Genomic DNA, 21,757 nt, shown 5'->3' on the forward strand with positions numbered 1-21,757 from the left:
TGCTGAAACCTTCCCTGAGTCATTAATGGACTGTATTTTAAAGATGCGGGTAAGTTCCTTGAAGTGGCATCTTAATGTGTGTCACACAGGGAGACCAAGAACAAAGCAGTGGGGGCACACAAGAACACAATATAGAAAGTTAGTGGAGAAAAAAACCTGTGTTTATGTCTCCAAAAGTTGATTCTGTTCATCTGGACGTAGCGTTTTGTGGGAGAAACGTTTCGTCACTCATCCAAGTGACTTCTTCAGTCTCAGCTGACTGCAGGTTTCCCCAAACCTTATAAACAGTACATTTGCATAATGACTGAAACCAGCCCACTGAAGGAACAATGGGCTGGGAGGTCAGTTCCTTAATCTTAATTATGGAAATTCTCATGACCATTGATCAACAACCACTGATCAAAGCCCACTGATCAAAGAACACTGATCAATGGCCATGAGTACCATTCACAGAGAGTTGGGGAATGGTTGCAATCACAGCATTGTAAGATGGTGACAGATGGACCCTTAGGCCCCCTCCTCGATTCAGAGATGGTCTTTCACATTTTACGTAAATGGCCTCCTTGACTCAAACCAGCGTTCCTCCCTGTCCAGGATGTGTACATCCTCATCATTGAAAGAGTGTCCACTGCCCTGTAGGTGTGAATAGACTGCAGAGTCCTGGCCTGATGAGGTAGCTCTTCTGTGTTGTGCCATCCGCTTCGCCAGAGGTTGTTTGGTTTCCCCGATGTATAAATCCTGGCAATCCTCCTGGCACTTAACAGCGTACACTATGTTACTCTGTTTGTGTCGGGGGACCCGATCCTTGGGGTGGACCAATTTTTGGCGCAGCGTGTTTTGGGGTTTAAAAGCCACAGAGACCCGGTGTTTAGAAAAAATGTGTCTCAACTGCTTCGATACTCCTGACACATATGGGATCACTACAGGTTTTCGCTTCGTTTATATAGATAAACACTACAGGTGTTTATATAGATGTATTACATAAATGCAACAATTTAAACATCATTTTGCATTAAAAACCTGTTTTTCACCTTTCAGACTTAGTAAAGCAACAATACTACCTACAGTAAGTTACAGAACAGGAATCAACTCATCCCTAAGTACTAAAAAAAGGTTCCCTTGTGCATTAAAAGGAGTCTACCCCAGCAGAAAGAATTGGGGTTTAAAGGATTTTTGCAGAAATTCAGCAGCTGCATCCATCTTTTATATACAGACTATGGTTGTAACTTGGTCTAACAGTTACCAGACACAGAAGGCCTGTCAAACTGTGTTTCTCCCATTGAATGACTGTAGCAAGACAAAAGTGACTTTGTAAAAAAAAATTCTTCTGAACCAAAAACTATTTGCCAGCAGACATTTCTTTCTGTTTGGCTGAAATCAGCACCATATCAAGCATCTTGTGAGTTTTGTTTGCACAAAGGTCTACTGCCATGTTGTCAAGTGGTCTAAATGTCAGGTTGCTCTGCAAGAGAAAGGTCACGACTTAAATAGCTCCTGCGGACACGTCTGTCTCATGGCACTCCTGTGTTTCGTCCAGGCTCACACTGTGTAGATAAATGACATAAATATTACTGTATAATACCAGTGAAGAGAGGGGGTCAAATCACACAATCCACTTACAGGCTTACAGTACACGGTGTTCAGGGTTCACCGGTCAGATTGCAGAGTAATTGCTAAATACGGTCGATTTAATGGAGATGTCATTATAGCCCTCAGAGACACACATGCCAGGTTAGAAGGACTTTAAATCTTCACCCACACAAACACACACACAGCACTAATTACCAGGCAGACAGAGGTAGTTATTCTGAAAAGGCCCAATGAAAAGCTGGCCTGCTTCTCTAACCTCTGAGCCTCTTAGAAAAACAGAATCTTTTAAGTACAAGTACTTATTTGGAGTGCTTTCCTTTTTGTGCTGAAACAATTAGGGATGTCACAATGGTAGAGTATTTTCTCTGTTGTAATGCTTTGTGAATATATTTCAATCAAAGACTTTTCTTCCTGTTTTTTTGGAAGGTGGGTTTTAAGGGGAAAAAATGGGGAAAGCACTTAGCACACTGTCTTATTAACATTTTGGTGCAGCTGGATGTCCTCATGTCTCCCACAGATCAGTCATCCTGGAGATAAAGAGGCGGTTAGCTCGCGATGTAAATGTCTGTCAGCTGTAGCCTCCTGAGAGTAGAGCAGGTCGACTTTATCTCAATAGAATTTTTAATTTTGTCCTCTAGAAACTACGTTTATGCCGCAGTTTAGCTTTCAAGGCTTTACCTCGTTGGTTAGTTGAGTCAGGTTACAGTTTACTTCTATTATACCTAACATCTAAGCAGTTGTGCAGCAGCTGCTGCTGATTTCAAATCTCATCTTTTTATAAACTAAACTTTTTCATAAAAGTGCAGGCTTTCCAGGCTGAACTGCCTCTGATGCGTACTCTCGGTCGCCTGTACCTTCTTCCATCTGCTAATTCTTTGGAAAATTGGCAGCTCTGTGTGACTGCCAGTATTACATCTGTCAGAGCGCATCGCCTAATTGCCACCCTCACTCTCAAATGTTTCAGCTGTGACACACTGGGTGGGTCTACATAGGAAGCAGCAGCCGTAGCAGCCCGGCAGGCAAGATTTGTTCCTCTCTCCCACTCAAATAGTGTCCTAGCCAGCGAGAGTGGGTGAGAGGTACAGAGAGAGTACGCAGTATACAACAGGAGTGAGTGCATCGCTCTGCGGTAGCACTTAGATGTCAAAAGATTGAAAATGTTATCACCTCAAAATAATTGCACCAATTTGAAAAGCGGGGTAATTGCTCTTATTGAAAATTAGAACCACCGTTTGAGGTTTACTGCAGTAAAAAGATGCGGCCCACAGAAGGAGCTCAGATCTGAAGCTGGGTTTTTTCAGCACTTCTTATGTCCACCTTTATTTTTGATGCTGCTGTTGCGCAAATTTCTGAAGAAATGTTCTGCCCTTCTTCTGAGTCTCTTTTTTTCCCTCCTGCTCGTCTCTGATGGAGAGGATGTGCTGCCTCTCCTTTCCTTTTTCTGAAACACCCCAAAGGTTTTTATTGGATTAAAGGCAGGTGAAATGCTTGGTCAAGTGATAGTTTTTTGGGTTTTATTTTTTTACATTTTCCTTCTTTAGAAACTCTTGTGTGATTCTGGCAGGGCTCTGTGGATCCTTTTTATGCTGGAATATTCATCTTCTGCCAAGCTTTAGGAGACCGGGAGTCATCTTGTCAGCCAGCATTCAGGCATTCTCAGTGCCACCTATAAATGTTGTCTCCCTTTTGCACTCGTCCAGGTCCATATCATCACGCTCCAACCTCTGCGCTATGTATTGGCCAGGTCCACAAAAATCATACTGGACCCCTTCTGAGCTGAAGCATTTAGCCTGCTCCCGGTGTTCCTTTGGCTTCTGTTCGAGCTCTTCAAGTTGTGGAAACCAAGGTTATGTTATGCAGTTTTCTGGTATAACTGGGCGAGCTGTCACAAGACTCTGATTCCTACAGACAAGCCCACCGCCGGGTCTGAATCGTCTGTTTTTAAGAGGTAGATGATGAAAGCAGTGCACTGTCAGTGGCAACACGGCAGACAGACAGCCATTGTGGTTGTATTTAGTGCTGCTTTACCTGCTTTTGTACATCCTTAATACTGCTGCAGCTGCGTTTTTAGTTTTACCAAGGACTTTCTTGGATCTTGGTGTAGATCAGAGGTGTCACACATAAGGCCTGAGGGCCAGAATAAGCTCAATAAAGACTCCAATCTGGCCCTGGGGATGACTTTGAAAAATGTGAAGGAGTCCAAAAATTGATGCACTGCTCTGCTTTTACCATATTAAGATGTATCAGAGATTAGATGTGTAGGTCTGGCCCACTTGATATCAAACTGGGCTGTAAAGGTAAAGCAAATATTTGATCATGTAAGACTTTCTTATTCATGGGGACAGACTGGAGTGGTAAATGGCAGCTACATAAAAGCAGCACTTGACTTAAGCATATGTGATACCCTGAGGCAAAATTGGAAATCTGGCATGTTTTAAAAGTGGTATGAGTGTATCCATGTATCTGTATACATTCTGGATTATTTAAGCGACAGTTCCAGCTGGAAAATTACTTGCGTAGTTTAGGTTTGGTGTTATTTGGCGAGGTGTAGGTGGGGCAGATTTTATTATGTTGCATATGTTAATCACATACTCTGTAGCTTGGGAAAGCTTGGATATGAGTATCATTATTTCATTATTTATTTATCATCATTAAATATATCTGCTGTATATTTTAGACTGAGACCAAATGCATATAAGATAACGACGTTGTTTAACTCTAAATACATTTTTATTCCACGTAAATTTGTAAAGAGATTGTATCTGTGTTTGGACATGGGTAATTTGGTGATAGATGTATTTATTGATGACCCTCTGCTTTGTTTGTGTATTTTTTTTAACCTCAGCAGGGGGTCTAATGAGAACGAATAAGGTATATAGTATATACCGGTGTACTCTGACTTCAGGTCCTTTATTTATAATATAATCTTTACTTGTTTTTGATTGCTTAAAAGTGCTACTGCACATGCATGTATTCATTTCCACTGTATACTGTGTATACTACAGGCTGAGTTTTCCTTAGCAAAACCTTTACACAGATACTCCAGCATATACATTACACTGTCAGTCTATTTTACCAATGCAAGAGTTGCAGACAAGCGTCCAAACACTGAGTTTTTAATTGCTTATGAATCTATTGCACTGCTGGAATTTGACTTGGAACAAAAATCTCCCGACTCCTGTCTCTCTCTCTTTTCCCTTCCAAGGAACTGAGTCCTGGGGCTCCATCACTGCCCGTGTAGCACTTTGCAATGCAGTGTCCAATGCAATACAGCATCTAGAGTTGACAGACCGGAGAATTATCCTTGTAATAGCCCGGTTTGTCACTATGCAATCATCACGGCCATTATACATGTTCAAACAAGTTAAATCACCGTCCAAGCGAGCAGCGCCAACAATTATTAGATCTTTATTTATGTTATGTGTCATCACATTCTGGAGCTGATCAAAAGGCTCGTTTTGTGATGACTTTAGTTTCATTTCTACTTCTGTTCACTCACTGATGCATAAAATTTTAGGCCCTCTAAAATGGACCCAGCTCAGTATTTTATATTATCGCATCTTTACATTATATGAAGTTTAATATAATCCTTAATAATCTTATACTGGGCCTTTGTACAGTGTCTAAAGGAAGCCATTTAACTCTCTTCCTTCTTGGTTTATTGGCTGTGCCAAAAAAGCAGAAGGTGGATGAGGCTGCTGCACTCACAGCCAGTGACATGACAATATCAGGGAAATCTGCTCGCAGTGACGTCCCACTAAGCCAGAAGTAGAAAAAACTATAAGGCTCCAAGTGTTTAGCCGTAGCTAAACCATAGCTACAGGCATAGCATTATGAGCACTGACATGTGAAGTGAATAACACTGATTATCTCTTCATCATAGCTCCTGTTAGTAGGTGGGAGATATTAGGGAGCAAGTGAAAATTTTGTCCTCAAAGTTGATGCAGGAAAAATGGGCACGTGTAAGGATTTGAGCGAGTTTGACATGGACCAAACCATGAGGGTTAGACGACTGGGTCAGAGCATCTTATGGGGTGTTCCCAGTCTGCAGTGGTCAGTAGCTATAAAAAATTGTCCAAGGAAGGAACAGTGGTGAACCAGCGACAGGGTTGTGGGCAAAGTGAAGGCTGGCTGGTGTGGTCTGATCCTACAGATGAGCTACTGTAGCTGAAATTGCAGTAAAGTTAATGCTGGTTCTGACAGAAAGGTGTCAGAGCAACACAGTTTGTTGTGTATGGGGCTGCAGAGCTGCAGACCAGTCAAGGTCTTCACCAACACAATATTATGCAGCTGGTCATAATGTTATGTCTGATCGGTGTACACTGTAAACTTTGGCCATGTTGCTTATGAGCATCTGACATTATAACAGCATGTATATGACAGAAAATGTAAATAATAGGTCCATGTAAAGTAAAGCCTAAATTAGATCAAAGATTGTAATCTTTTACTATATGTGGGTGAGTTACCGTAGCTGTAGTTAGTAAAAAATGACTTTCCAGCAGTGCGCACCGCATGAAGGCTGAATGACAGTCAGTCAAGTGTTTCAAATTACAGATATGGTGCAGTTTCAGTGGGAGCGTGGAGCTCGTCTTACTGTGGCGCCAGTTTTTCCGAGGGATCTCGCTTACTCTCTCATTCTGGTATTATTATGTCTCAATTGTACTTTTAATTAGAGAATTATGAGACACAAATTAAGGTTCATGCCTTTTCAATTTCAGAACATTAACGTGGTCAATAAACTGCTCTCCAGCTCCCAGCAGAGGATAGCGGCGAGGCTCAGTGAGAAGAATGAGGTGCCAGCGCGTTTCATTTCAACCCAAGTTGTTTTCTTTCTAATTGCTTAGTGAAGAAAATGAAGTGGAAGCAGATAAGTAAATTAAGTGTTATTCAGGAAGGTTCAAAGCTCTGTGCTGTAGGAAAGCATCAAGCCAAGAGTCTCTTCAGCATGGCTGCATCCCAGACGCAGGGATACATACCTCTCAACCTTTCCACGCTTCCTCCATTAGAGCATCAACAGAATATCACCTCTTCCTTTGCTGCTTTTCTCTTTCTAAGTGTTTCAGAGCAGCGCCGGGCGCATCTATGTTTTAGCTAAGGCTGAGTGTGATTTGTATGCATGCAGTGCGGTTGCCCTCACTGTTTCCTGGCGAGAATAAGACATCCGTAGGGCAGCCATTCGACTCTGCCAAAATGGAGAGATCCACTAAGAGCCCATGTCAGCTGGGCTTGTTTGAATAGAGCTTTGTTCACCAGCCCCCCACACCTCCCTTCACTCCCTCACTGGGTCTGTCAGGTGCCTTTCTGTAAGGAAAACACATTTGATCAGTTTATCTATGTCTTTCTCATGGAGTGTGCCAAGGTCGGAAAAGGTTCACAGGTCGTTAGCGTGACCTCAGTTCAGTCAAGACATGATGTGAACTTCAGATCTCAAAGCTTACATATTGCTGTGCGTGAGCTGTATTTCCCACAAATCTCTTAGTTAATGTTCTGCCTGGTGCTTTCCACACTATTTCAACAGATTTATTTCTGTTGTTTTGATATTAAAGCAATAAAAATGAAAAGATAAATTAGAGTAATGACTGATCAACACTATAGTTCCACTGAAACATGCTGTGCACGCTACCGGTGTGGTGTGAGGTTCCTGTGCCGGCGGGAAAGGAAAACCCTCGGGAATATGTTTACAGCTGAACAGATGTTCCCAGCAGAGCCATCCGTCACACTTAAGCAGTTACACAGTCATACCAAACACCTGCAAAGTACAACCACACGTTTTTATGTTAACACAGTCAAACGGTGCTCTAGAGAAACTTTTTAGTAATTTTTACACCAAATAATTTTTCTAGCTAGTCTGGAAATTAAACTTTTGAGCTAACAGCAGTTAGCCAAAGGGGAAGCTCAATTGTATCTGTTGCTTTTATTTAGCTATTGAATTGAGCACAAGAGTGCAGTTTATGGAAGTTACAAATTCTGATGGTCATTATCATTTATATTTATAAATATATATTTTTATACATACAGTATGTTTGATTTATCTTATAAGGAGCAAATAATATGATGTGATGATGTATTATTGCTTAATCAGCCAATCACATGGCAGCAGCTCAGTGCATTTAGGCATGCAGACGTGGACAAGAAGACCTGCTGAAGTTTAAACTTGGCATCAGCATGGGGAAGAAAGATGATTTGAGTGGTTTTGAACATGGTTGTTGTGTTTCAGAGAAAAGTCAGAGAAAAGTCTGACTGCTTCAAGCTGATAGGAATGCAACAGAAACTCAAATAATTAATTATGACTAAGTTATGCAAAAGAGCATCTCTGAATGTGCAGGACATTGAACCTGATGCCTACAGCAGCAGAGGACTACTTCTGTTAGCTAAGAACAGGAAACCCGGGGCTACAGCTCGCATGGGCTCACCAATATTAGACAATATAGGATTGGAAAAATCCTGGTCCGAGTCTTGATTTCTGTTGCAGGATTTGGATAACAGGGTCAGAATTTGATGTAAGTATATTGTAAACAATATGAAAGAATGGATCCACCCTCTCTTATATCAACAGCTCAGGCTGTTGCTGGTCGTGTAATGGTGTTGGAAATTTTTGGCACACTTAAGGCCACTTAGTACCAACTGAATATTCTTTAAATAGCTCAGCTTACCTGAGTATTGGTGCACACTATGTCCATCCCTTTATGACCACAGTGTACTGTTCTTCTGTTAGTTGTTTCCCATCGGATAAAACAGTTTGTCACAAACTTCAAATCAAAATGGTTTTAATTGTGTGATGGTATCAAGTCAATATCATGGCTCAAAATCTCTGAGGAATGTTTCCAGCATCTGGTGGAATTTTAACACAGTTCTGAAGGAATCTGGTGTACATACTGACCAAAACCACAGCCTGAATTTCAGCACACAGATCAAATGCTCCAGGTGGTACAGATGCGTCATTGTGTGAATATATTGTTTTATTCATTTCATCTGTGAACCATATAAACAGGCTCAGTCTTCTATTGGTAACTTTAGAAGTGCGTGTATGAGTACGCCTGTTTTTGAATCTGTACTGCTTTTTTTCAAATTTATTGAACATTCACATAATTAGGTCTGTTTACAGAGAGTTGAGGTTTACAAAATCACTTCCAGCAATCCTGCTTTTAAATTCTGTGGGCTCCCTGACTCATTGTTGAGACAATTAGCTCACCGGAATAAGCTATTTCTTCCAATGACATTAAGAGGGATTAACTGAAAGAAGTGAAGCCATCCACAAAAGAGACTGAATCAGAAATCGCTATTGCAGTCACTCCCTCCTTTCTGTGCATCCAGACGTAAAGGAAGAAAGACCATCACTTAGGAAATTCACCTACCTCCTTTGCTCGGGCCTCCTTTAATGGCATCACATGAGCAGCGAAAGTGACGCAACAGCGTGGAAACCGCTTTTGCTGTTTTGCGTTTATAGCGCCAATCACCCCAGGGGGGCTGCTTCGACTACCTCTAACCCCAACCCCCATCCCTCGACTCCCTCTCTCCTTCCCACCAGTTACATCACTCATCTTTTCCTTTCTCACAATCAGATCAAGGCGTCTGAATGGAGCACTGTGAACACTTTTACTGTGGTGTTCACTTGTGTAACAAGATTAAGCCATCTCCTTTCCTGCCAGACTTAATCAGGAGGACTTTGAGATTAATTGGAAGCCCGTGTCGAGTCAGTGCAGCTGTTTTTTCAAGACTAATGTGACTGTGTTCTTTCGTCCCCGCAGATCTTCACTGACATGCCCACACTGCCTGAAACAGAGCAACACCTTTGACCCTTTCCTCTGCATCTCATTACCGATTCCTCTTCGCCAGACGAGGTGAGAAGTGCTGTTAATTTCAAAAAAAGACTTCTGTCTATTTTCTGGTTTTTCTAGTCAGAACGACGAGTAGAAACTCATTCACAATAGTGATGTGGACCTCTGATCATTACACTGTTCAATTTGACAAATAGGTATCTTACAATACGTGATATATATTAATATTCATATGTTTTCAAGTGTTCAATTTGATTGATTCAAATTGTTATGTTCATTCTTCATCTCCATATTTTTCTTTTTAGGGCTCTGCCAGAGTAGCTTTGCATGATTTGCAATTTTGTGGAGCTCTGTAATTCTTCCTGTGTCTGAAACAAGCTAGCTTATCTCCATTCAAGCTAACTTTCTTCAGATTGGCTACACCTCACAGAAGCTTTGAACATCATATGTGCAGGGCTTCTATCCTCACAGGTGGATGATTGTTCCTGAGATGGTCATTTGAAGGATATTCACTCTAGAAAAGTTCTCATAATGGTCTTATTAATAAATTACATTGTAAATAATTGTGCAGTTCTTCTTTTTGTATGGTTTAATGCCAACGCCCCTGCCACCTCCATGTGAGCACTGTTAAAAAAAAAGTTTCTTTCCTCCTCATCCTTTCTGACTGTTTTCACTAGTTTTGCACTGGACTAGGGTCACTACTGTTGTCACTTCTGGACCTTACAGAGGTTTCAAAGGCGGTCCAACTCCTCCAGGTTGGCACATCAATAAGTGCCGTTGCCAGAAAGTTTGCTATATTTCCCTGCACAGTCTCAAGAGCATGGAGGAGATTCCAGCTACTCTGGGAGAGCTGGACAGGGCCATAGAAGGCCCGTAACCCATCAGCTGAATCGATATCTGCTCTTTGTGCAAGGAGGAATAGAATGAACACTGCCAGAGCCACAGAATGACCTCTAGCAGGACACTGATGTTGATGTCTCTGACCAAACAATCGGAGAACTAACTGAATAAGGCACAGGGTCCAATAGGGACCAACATCCCCAAGGGGGCCTCGTGCTCACTGCCCAGAACCGTTTTGCCGAGCCAGATTTGCATTTGCCATAGAATACCAGAGTTGGCGGATGCACTACTGGCACCCTGTGCTTTTCATAGATGAGAGCAGGTTCACCCTGAGCACATGTGACAGACATGAAAGGGTCTGGAGAAGCCATGGAGAATGTTATGCTGTCTATAACACTGTTCAGCATGACCAGTTAGGTGGTGGGTCAGTGATGGTATATCCATGGAAGGACTCACAGACCAGCTAAGCAACAGCACCCTGACTGCCATTAGTTATCAGGATGAAATTCTTGACACTACCCTGGTGCAGTGGGTCCAGGATTCCTCCTGGTGCACGAAAATCCCCAGCCTCATTCATCCAAGCAGTTCCTGGAGGATGAAGGAATTGATACCATTGACTGGCCCCACACTCAACTGACCTAAATCCAATAGAAGACCTCTGGGACATTATGTTTTGGTCCATCCGACACCACCAGGTTGCACCTCAGACTGTTCAGGAAGTCAGTGACATCCTCATCCGAATCTTGGACCACACCATCCGTCGTCTCATTAGGAACACTCCTTGATGTTGTCAGGCATGCCTACAAGCATGTGGGAGCCAAAAAAACTAGTGAGCGCCGTTATGAGTTGTTGCAATTAAATTTCACCAAAATGAACGAGTCTGCTGCATCGTCACTTTGATTTTCAAGGTATCTTTGAATTCAGCCCACTGTAGGACTGTAGGTTGATCATTTTCATCTCTATCAAACGATGTGGCATCCTGTAGTTCTTAGCACACTACCCAGTCCATATCAGCGTGATTATTTTTCCTGTTGAGATCTAATGATTTTTGAACGTGTTCCTCTTTTTTTTGAGCTGTGAATATTTTGTTATAAAGTCACAGAAGACTTTGACTAATAGCAATATTGGTAATTTTATATAGATAGTGCAAAAAACTGCTATTTTTGTGACCACATCGAGAACCTGATATTGTGACAGCCCTCATCCAGTCTCGTTCATATCAAAATGCTCCAACAGTAGGAAAACTGTCTGATAATGAGCATTTAGAGCAGTCTAAATGCTGAGCTTTTGGCTCACAGGGATTATTTTTGCATACATAGAGCTCATTATTTGAAACTTTGTCCATGTTTAATATGTGAATCCACTACTGTAACAGTACATACTGTATGTGACAGAAAATAAGGAAAAGCATGATAGGTGCTCTTGAAACTTCAGGCAATAAAACACAAAACAAATAGGGATACAATTAGAAAATAGGATGTACAACACCCAGCTTTGTTCATGCATTACATACAGTAGGAACACAGGTCATTGTGGAGCTGAAGGGCCTGGTATCAGAAAGGAAAAGCTAGTGGGAAACCTTCTCCGCACTAAAACAATGTGTTATTCAAATTTACATGAAAACAACCACTTCTCCTCCACGTTAGATTAACGAGGCCCTGAGCCTGTTCAGGAAATCCTGACATTTTCAGGGAGGGGTAACCCATTCCTCCTTTTTTCAGCCAGTGCCTCTCTATTTATGCTTCAGGCTTTTTTCCCCTTCTTATCAAAAACGCAGATATGCACATGTACATATCTACAGATAGGTGACCAAGACTTTCAAGTTAAGAGACTTTCACAAAGTTTTTGCTGGCATGGATTAAGATGGGTCGCTGCAAAAACAGAGCTGTGGGAGGGGTCTCTTACAGGATGAAATGATATGAATCATATACTTTGGCCATAATCACTCAGGTCAACCCAGGTGAACACTTGCAGATGTCTGAACCAGCGTGTTAGACAGTACTCTCTACCATCGTCATCAATAAACCAGTGAGGGAATATCTTTTGGAAGAATGGTGTCTATCCCTCCAGTAAGGACTTTGGAGAACCAGTGCCAGGGAACACTAAAGCTGTTTTGGCAAAACACAGTGATCCAGCACTTAACCTTTTATTTTATTTTATCACCTGTCTTTAGCAATTTGACAAAAATCTGGCTCTTAGGCACTTACAACACACTCCAAGTGCTTGCTTTTGATCTTTACTGTAATGTTGATAGTTTTCTAAAAACGACATGGAATATTTTGTCTCCCACAACTTGCCTGTTCTCATGTCCTGTCCTGTGGAGGTGGGCTGTTAGTAGTTTAGATAGTGAAGCTCTTGCTTAGACAGCTGGTGTGAGTTGTAATAAGGTAGGTGATCTACGCAGCCTGGAGTGTTTCCCAGTATCCACAGGAAACAGCACGAAGTGTTTCTAAACCCAAGAGCACAGTTAAGAATTTGGGGAAATAGGCTTACTGCTGGTAAAACTATGTGTGTGTTTGCGTGGGTGTGTGTGTTCGGTACAAAACGAGAACTAGCAGCCAGTTAGCTTAGCTTAGCATGAAGACTTGGGTACAAGAAACGGAATTTTAAAATGTAAAATTAGCAATTCAGAGTTTTACAGGGAGGAGTTGGAAGGGTGTTACGTGGCAGACTTTTTCTTAGGCCATGTCCACACTAATATGTTTTCGTTTGAAAACGCATCTTTTTCTCTCAGCTTTGGCCTTCCGTCCACTTGAGACGGCGTTTTTGGTCAAGGAAAACTGAGCTTTTTGAAAATTCTGTCCAAAGTGGATAAATTTTTAAAAAAAAATCAGTTTTCGCATCGCAGTGTGGACTGCGAAAACGTGGAGGCTTTCAAAAACGATGACGCATTTTAGTCATATGATGCAGTCATGTGACCAATTATACTAAGATGGCGGAGGGCAGCAGTTGTTTTGTTTGCTTTCAGTTGATTGAAATTTTGACAGCCCTATTAAAGATTATTATCAGTTTGTACATGCTCCAGATAGCTTTTCTTCAAATTCTTTTATTCTCACTCACTTTTGCAACTTTGTTGTTTTGTGTTACTCACAGCAACAACTCCACCTCATTGTCAGTCCATTTAAAAAACTCGGTGCTTTTCCTCAACATTTTGATCGACGTTTCAAAGAGCCGGAAAGTAAATAAATGGCAGACAGAAATGACGCAGGTCGAATCGTCTTACGTTTCATGCATGCGCCATACAGTAACCTAAGTGTTGAACAACTGTTCGTAAACGACTGAAAACGATAGTGTGGACGCAGAGTGTTTTTAGACGAAAAAGCCATTTTCAAATTTATCCGGATTAGTGTAAACTTTGCCTAATAGTGGCTTAAAACAAACAAGCTATAAGGCGCTAATTTAATTTAAGCTTTAATGATGTGTGAAAGTTGGATTTTGTTAAAGAGCCGGGCTAGTTGTGTTCTTTCATGCTAGCTAAAACCTAGAGGTGGGTGGATTGATCCAAATATCCAAACAGTATCAATTACAGCGCTGGTATTGGTATCAGATCAATACTAGGTTGATAGGATCAACTTTGTGTCTTTCCTCTAAGTTCAGTTTGTAGCCCACTGAATTCTGTTAAATAAATTATTTTGGGGGAAATAAAACATATACCTGAAATATGCACAATGAATAATGTCCAAGCCTTTTGTCTGTTTTATTTATAGCCTTAAACATCAGAAGTCAACCCAGGTCTCCAAAAATCCCACTTTCAAAATACACGAAAAGCTTAAAACTGTGTTTTGTTGTTACTAATTATATGGAAAGTAAAAATCACAGTGATTTAGCGGTCATTAAAATGTGTTCAGAATGTGCAGATTGATGATGATTCATCTCGTAAATCGTGACACACTGCTCTCCCCTACACAAGCTGCCTTTATAGGTTAAAAGTATCAGGATCTGTATTTGGTATCAGATTGATACCAAGCTTCAAAAGCCAAGCATTAACCTGGCTACGTAATGAAAGGACAGAAATGGGAGTTTTATCAATCTTTCCATTTCACCTTCAGCAAGAAAATAAATATATATGCATATATGTGCATTTCCCAAACTGCAGAATAAACTGGTTTAACATGAAGACGTGTCTGATTGACAGCGTTTGTTGAGACCTGAAAATAAACATCACATCCTGTGAGTGTAGAGGTGTGCTGATTCATCACTAAACATTTGCCTTTTATTATCCATTCTTTTACATAGTTCCTAAAAGTTCAGCCTACCTCCCGTCTAATTTAGGAAAATGTTTTTTAAGAGCTGATTTCTCATGGTGCGCCAGGTTGACAGTGCTGCGTTTCCAACCTTTCTTTTTGGTGTGCAGTAAATAGGTTGAGAGAAAAAATACATCAGAAGGAATAAACAGGGGAGAAAACAGATGGATTGTCTTTTAAAGAATTCATTATATATTTCCCTGTGTGAAGACGTTCAGCACAATCACACCCAGATCATGTCTGTAACCATAAACACATACTGTTTGTCACCAAACCAACATTTCCTCGGCTTGACGATCCAAACTCATCCATTGGCAGTCGTGTCCTCGTTTGCTATTGTTTACACTATATTTAAGAGTAGATCTCATGGATTTTTTTCTTTAATATATCTAAACTTAAACTCATCTGGTAAAAAATTATAAAATATAATTTTAATGAAAAACTTGGAAAACTCAAAAGCACGGATTTCAGAATGGTGCCAGTGACTAGAACATCTTTGGGGAGTGACCTCTAAGGCCTGCAGGCAGAGCGTCACACATGAATCTGGTAAATTATTATCCAAAGAGCTAAAACAGATCATTCTACTATAATAAAAATCATCTACATATAGCAAAGTTTTATATTAATGTCTGTTTGTCCAGGACTGGCTGCCCATTGTCAGATTTTAACAAACAGAATCAAAAAATTTGACCACAGGTAACTTTTAGAGCTGCATCTACAATCAGAAAGAGATTGCACAAATCTGACATACTTGAAGGCGTGCTGGGGGAAAAAATCCTTTGATATCCGAAAAGGGCATCAGTTTAAAAACTAAAGCATACTAACACCACAGAAGTCCACCAAGGAATTGCTTTGAAAGAAGAAATGTAGTTATGAAACTAGACTTGAATCCCCAGGAAATATTGAAAGGCCTTTGAAACATTCAAGAAAACCATCAAATATCTAGAAACTAAATGAACTTAACATGTAAAAGTGGTGAAGATTTTCAGTCAGCTGATTTCAGAGGAGGCAGACAGTTATGCAACAGTTAGTAGTTATTTCTGCTAAAGAGGACGATACCATGCCAGCTGGTGTCTTTGAAGCCAGAACCTTCTTACTGTGGGGCAGCAGTGCTAACCGCTGTGCCACCACGCTGTGCTCAGTTCAATTCAGTCTTATTCATATAGTGCCAAATCACAAGAGTCGACCCGAGGCACTTTATATTGTAAGGTAAAGACCCGACGACGGTGGAGAGAAAACCCCAACAAACAGAGCAAGCAGAACAAAAGAAGAAACCTCCGTCACGATGAGTATTAATGATGAAATTAAAACTGTTAGTGAAGAGCACATTTCAGTCCCCAGTACAGCGGTCATTAATAGCAATTAGGTTGTTTTGTTCATAATGGCATGAAATGTCTTTAGCATAAATTACTTCCTTTGACTGTGGTTTGTTTGAATTCTCCAATTTCCTGTGCAAATCAGCAGAGCAGGAGTAAAAGCACCAGCTCACTAGTTTCAAATAGATAAAACAACACTGTTTTTACCTTACAAGAGCCAGAAAAGTCCGGTTGTTGAAACTTTAACTTGATGCTAGCATCAAGTTAGTTATTGAGCCAGCTTCAAAGTGCTGCTAGTTTATGCATCACTTAATTGCTTATTGCCACAATATATTTGATAAGCTTGGGAAACAAAAAGCCAGCAGGACCCTTAGAGCTCTCAAAAACATAAAGTCAGTGAACCCAGAACTTAATGAAGTCCAGTTCAAAATAAATAATTCAAATAACTTGAGCGTGTTGTGACAGAAAAACTGTATCAGAACAATTCTGGAGGCGGACAAACTTTTAAAGGTGGAAATTACTTGTGACTGTATGCAGTTAGGTCCATAGGTTTTTGGACTATGAGACATTTTTGAAATTTTGCCTCTGTACAAAACTACACTGGCTGTTAAGTCAAACAACTGAAATGTCACTGGAGTGTAGACTTTTAGCTTTAATTCAAGTTGTTTAATGAAAGTATTGTATTAACGGTTTAGGAATTACAGATTTTTTTTATACATAATCGTCTGATTTCAGAGGCTCAAAGTATCTGGGCAGAGGACTGACAGGCAGATTGGTGAAGCTGTTATCTCACTGTGCACTAAGCAAATTGGAGATCTGCAGTACTGAACTTGTATTTGGTATCAAAGCTATTGCACACATGGGCATCCTCAGGGTCTCCGCAGAATGCATAACATCCATTCTTTCAAATTATAATTTCCATGATGTTTTTTTTATTTCACTGCTTATTCATAGGTACACAGCTTTTAATTAGATTCCGTTTTTAAAATGTATTAATTTTTTAATTAATTCAAGTTAAAATCTTAGCATCTTCAGCTCAGCCTCCTGTCATTTTGTCCGTGCCACCGTCTCCAGACCGTACATCACAGCAGCTCTCACTACCATCTTGTAAACCTCTCCTTTCACTCTTGCTGCTATCCATCTGTCACAGATCACCACTTGTCTCTGACGTCCATCCATCCATGCGTTCTCTTTTCATGGTTAAAATATAATGACTTAAATGTTATTTTATAGATTAGATGTGCATCTAAAAAATGCTGATAGCAGAAGTGGAGTATAAACCTCAGTAGAAAGCTATTGGACATATTAAAAAATCCACCTAGAGTCTAGAAACTTTCTAGTATTAGACCAACTTGTGTTCAATTTAATTGTTTTAACAGTTTTTTTCTTTCTTACAATTTCTTTAAGTCTCCAGGATCATTTTTCTAAGGTTTCTTATCTGTATCGTGAATATTTTGCTGTATTTCTTTTGCTTTAATCTTTTTTTCTGATTAAAGAAAAATCTGTCATCACCCTTTCATTCTTAGACATAATTTCTCTTGCCCACAGACTTCAGGCCATAGACTCAAACAGGTCCCTTACTGAGTTTTTGTACCTCCTCAGTGAGCTGTTATTCAGAGAAGCCATTATGTCCCAGCACCGTATGTCAAAGCTGCCTCTGTAGAGGTCAGAGCCGAGCGCTTCCCGTTTTTAAAAATGCAATAGAGATTCCATTATTTCGCACACATAAAACTGAGTCCTAATGATCTATTATTAATGTTAAAATGTATTGATTTATTCATGAAAGTCTTCTTTTGTCCCTTCTTGGCCGTAGAGGAGGCTGCAGTAGAAATGGCACAGAAATCAAAATAGAAGCCGCCCCGTTGCCCGCCGTCGCTGATTGTGTGTCTTTGTCTGCGGCAGGCCCTTGTGTGTGGTTCTGGTGTTCAGCACCAAAGGACAGCGCTATCTGCGAGTCGGGCTGGCTGTGCCGCTGTTTGGCTCTGTGGCCTTCCTGAGGAGGTTGGTGGCTGACGAGGGGAAAATTTCTCCCGACCAGGTAGAGTAAAACAGGGTGTGATTGTAGTTTTCTTACTCCGCCTTTGGCTTGAATTTCCTCTTGGCTACAACACATGAAGTAAATAATAGTAAAGTCACTTCCTTCACCACGTTAAAGGATCTACATCAAGGAACCAACTGGTGTTTGCGTGCATATCTGTTGGTCTCCAGGTGATCCTGACAGAGGTTTACTCCACTGGTTTCCAACGCTCCTTCTTTGATGAAGACGACCTGACTAGCATAGCTGAAAACGATGTCATCTATGCCTTTCAGGCTCCCCCACTCTACATCAGAGGCGGCTCTGCACGGATCTCAGGTATGACTGAAGCAAGTCCGTTTTTAATCTAGATTTAAACATATGATATGCTATTTTCAGTCACAACAAAGCATTCACACTGTCTTTGAGTATTAGAACTAATTTGTGGTACAGCATGGATATATTTATACACGTTAATGTGCAAGTACACACAAGTCTGTAAGCAAACAAGCTCATTTTATGAATTTACTTTGCTTAATGAAACCGTTAGGGAATGCACCTTCCTGTAGGGGGTCCTCAGGGAGCACATTAACAGCTATATAACTTTACAAAGAGTGCAGTGAATTACATCCCCCGTGCAGGCCTCCCTTGTGCTATCAGATTTATGTCTTCATTTCATCTATTTCTCAGCTAGCAATGTAAAATGTGTTCTCAGAAGTCCTTTAGTGCACAGTATCCCCTTGTTTCTTTGATTTGTGTTGGAAACAAATAGGTTCTGCACGGTCGTCCACTCTCACAGGGCTGTAAGTTCCAGTCGTGTCAACACTGAAGGACTCCTTGAAAAAAATGTGACTTTTAGTGCTTTAATTTATGTCGGTCAGTGAGCGTACAGAGCAGTGCTGCCTAAAACGAGGTCCATGTGACAGTCTGTCTGGTCTTCAGACTAAATCTCTTGGTTCTCACTGGCTGAGTCAACATGGACGTTCAGCACTTTTCCGCCCACACGAGACTGTCCCATCATTCACTGAGAAATGTTTGCCCCGTGAAAATAGATGTAAGATATTATTATGTTTTAAGGAAATTGCAAGATATGTGTTTGTTTGCTGCCAGACTTACACAATGTCTGCACAGGCTGTGAAGAGTACTGTGTTAGCAGAGCAGCTTAGGCCCTCCGTCTGTGCTTCCACAGGATGTAGTCAAGCACCTGTAGTGCCAGTAAACACACAGTCTCAGTAGAAGTTGCGTTGATTAAAATAGGTTTTTTCCATTTGCACGGGCTGCTGGAATATGAAAGAAAATTGATATTTTGCTTATTTTTCTAAAATGCTAGTATTTTTTTTTCAATTATGGTGTCACTCTGTCACAGTAAAACCTGTTTTTAAATGATGCATCGATCTAATAATGGCCCTTTGGTATAATAAAGTTATTTGAGTAAAGCTCCTCTGCTAAACATTGTCTCGCATTATATTATGTAATGTCTCGGCCTCTGTTTAGCCAGCTTTTCTAAGAGGGAAAAAAACTAGCAAAACCCAGTGTAATGGGCTACCAGAAGAGAAGCTTTTATTTGCTCTGTTACTCAAAGCTGAAATATAAAAATACTTTACTCTAAAAGGGGTCAATGATACGAAACAGCAAGCAGCGGGCAGATAGAGGATGTTGTACGCAGTGTGCAGGAAAATTAAGTGTTAGGCTAAAATCAAACTCTAGCTCTCCCATCTTACCTGCTCTTCAGTGGTTGCCTACTAACTCAGTGATGATGAAGGACTGCCTTCATCCATCTTTGCATTCAGAGTTTCACACAGTGACTGCCTATCATTCAACCTGATTGGTGCAAACAGATATTATACAAGGCTACTATCACTAGCTTGTTAGCATGCTAGCTTTAGTAGACATCTCAGCAACACAAATACATAGACACTTTGCTAGTTCTTGCTAGTATAAAAGGCGGGATGAATCTGTGCTTTTATGCTGTTTGTGCCAAATTCTGACACTGCAGCAAAAATCAAGACTTGGCTAATTTTTCCAATCTTCTGTTGTCTAATTTTGGTGAGCCTTTAAGAATCGTAGCCTCAGATTCCTGCTCTTAGCTGACAGGAGGAACACTCAGTGTGGTCTTCTGCTGCTGCAGCTGACCTGCTGCATGCTGTTCTGCACACTTCCTTCTTCTTCTTCTTCTTGCTGTTACCAAATAGGTATTTTCCCCCAGATAAATGATGCTCGCTGGATATATTTGTATTAACAAGCAGTTGAACAAGTGTATCTAATAAAGTGGCTGGTGAGTGTGAAGGTCTTTAGCATAACCTCATGTTATGAGTTGTTTAAAGTGTTTAATCTACAGATTTTCATTAAATATCCTACATATATAGGTACACTCCTCTATGTTTAAATTACTTATGTGCACAATTCATAAGTAAAGATACTTTGCTCAATTAAATTTTTATCTGATTTCATTTTAGTCCAGGAAGACAAATGTTTTCGGTCTTATTATTAATGCAATAAAAATGAAATTAAATCATGAGCAAAGTATGAGCTATTTTTATTTTTGTGCTATTTTAGTGCTATAGTGTTATATTCAAATAAACAATACTTTATTGCTTTTATCTTTTTAATGATTTCAGTGATTTCTAATACTTTTACAAAATCTGGCACAGTCTGCAATCATTAACAGGTCTGATCCATGAGCGACGTTTATTTAACTATTCATAAATGGTAAAAGGAAAACAAAACTAATTTTGTTGTTTAACTATATGATATGATAACCAACACTCACCAGGGGTCTGATTGAAGACTCAGCCCAAACATTTTTCCGCTCAGTGGTCATGAACGTTGCATGGACCAGTGTGGATTTTACCCTGACGCGTTTACTTTAAGTATCTGAACAGATCTAATACAGCTGGTGTGCAGTTAACCCCCCCAAAAAATGTAACCCTGTTTTATAATGCTCAGTTGCACTGATGCAGTTGCACTGATGTGTGGTCCCTGTTACTCCTGTTTTTTGATTGACTAATATTTACTTTTTCATGTAGTCAACATCATAACAGCTACTCAAAGTCATAAGTTAGCGTTACATCCAGCAGATGTGAAGTGCTGTTAGAGACAGCATGAGGTGCTCACTAAAGAGCTGTGATGAATGAAAAAATTGTGTGCTGTGGATTAAACCAAAGTCAAACCCATGATGATGTGACCTTTCCACTCAGCACTCCCACCATCGCTGCTGCAGTCTCAAAATTAATCTCTTGCATCATATTCCCGCACGATGCTTATCACCTGCCCTGTATACTAAATTCGTCATTGCATCCTATGATTCACATCTTCATGCTGGACGACAGAATTATGACCATCTTTTATTAATTAGGATTTATTTATTGGAATACTTTGTTTAATTCATTTCAGTCTCACTTAAATTGATGTCTTAATGTTGAGATTCTTTAATGTTACTGGTAAACAACTAGGTTGGATTTACATTAAAAATGTAATCTTGACACATTTAAGTGAAAAGGAGTCTTTCCTGTTTGGGATCTGATGGTGCTCTGACAAGAAATAATGAGCACAATATCATTGTCAGGAAGATTATTGCCAGGGGTTAGACTTGAATAAAGGAGCGCCTGCCAGAGAATACTTGGAAACAGATATTTGGCTTCCGCGGTTATATATCCATCTCACGCGTTTTTCTTTTTGTTACAAACATAGAACAGTTTCTGCCTTTTTTCATTTATTGCCAAGTTTCAGTAAGATGACATCATCTCCCATACTGTAGTCTGTTTGAACATTTTCTTTACCGTTTACTGTCTCATTATTTTACAGCAAAGACTGATTTAACATCATCATGTGAGCTTTCTTAATCTGCACATCCTAAAAACTTAGAGGATCTGGTATGAAATCTGCCAAGGTATCAGTTTTTTAACAATTCCTGCTTTCAAAACATGTAGACTTTCAGATCTAGTCATGACAGCAGCATGTAGTGTTTTACAGAGG

At 40.3% G+C, this 21,757-nt stretch overlaps 1 protein-coding gene across 1 annotated transcript in view; it reads left to right on the forward strand.

Annotated features, from left to right (window-relative positions):
• Positions 1 to 21,757, forward strand: part of usp43b (ubiquitin specific peptidase 43b) — an 89,261-nt gene that overhangs the window by 36,115 nt on the left and 31,389 nt on the right. The window contains exons 4-6 of the mRNA XM_005468472.4: positions 9,339 to 9,431; positions 17,671 to 17,806; positions 17,977 to 18,121. Coding sequence (XP_005468529.1) covers positions 9,339 to 9,431; positions 17,671 to 17,806; positions 17,977 to 18,121 — 374 coding nt within the window. The remainder of the gene's footprint in view (positions 1 to 9,338; positions 9,432 to 17,670; positions 17,807 to 17,976; positions 18,122 to 21,757) is intronic.

This window comes from Oreochromis niloticus, linkage group LG4 (genome assembly GCF_001858045.2).
Source record: "Oreochromis niloticus isolate F11D_XX linkage group LG4, O_niloticus_UMD_NMBU, whole genome shotgun sequence".
In the NCBI taxonomy this organism is placed as follows: domain Eukaryota; kingdom Metazoa; phylum Chordata; class Actinopteri; order Cichliformes; family Cichlidae; genus Oreochromis; species Oreochromis niloticus.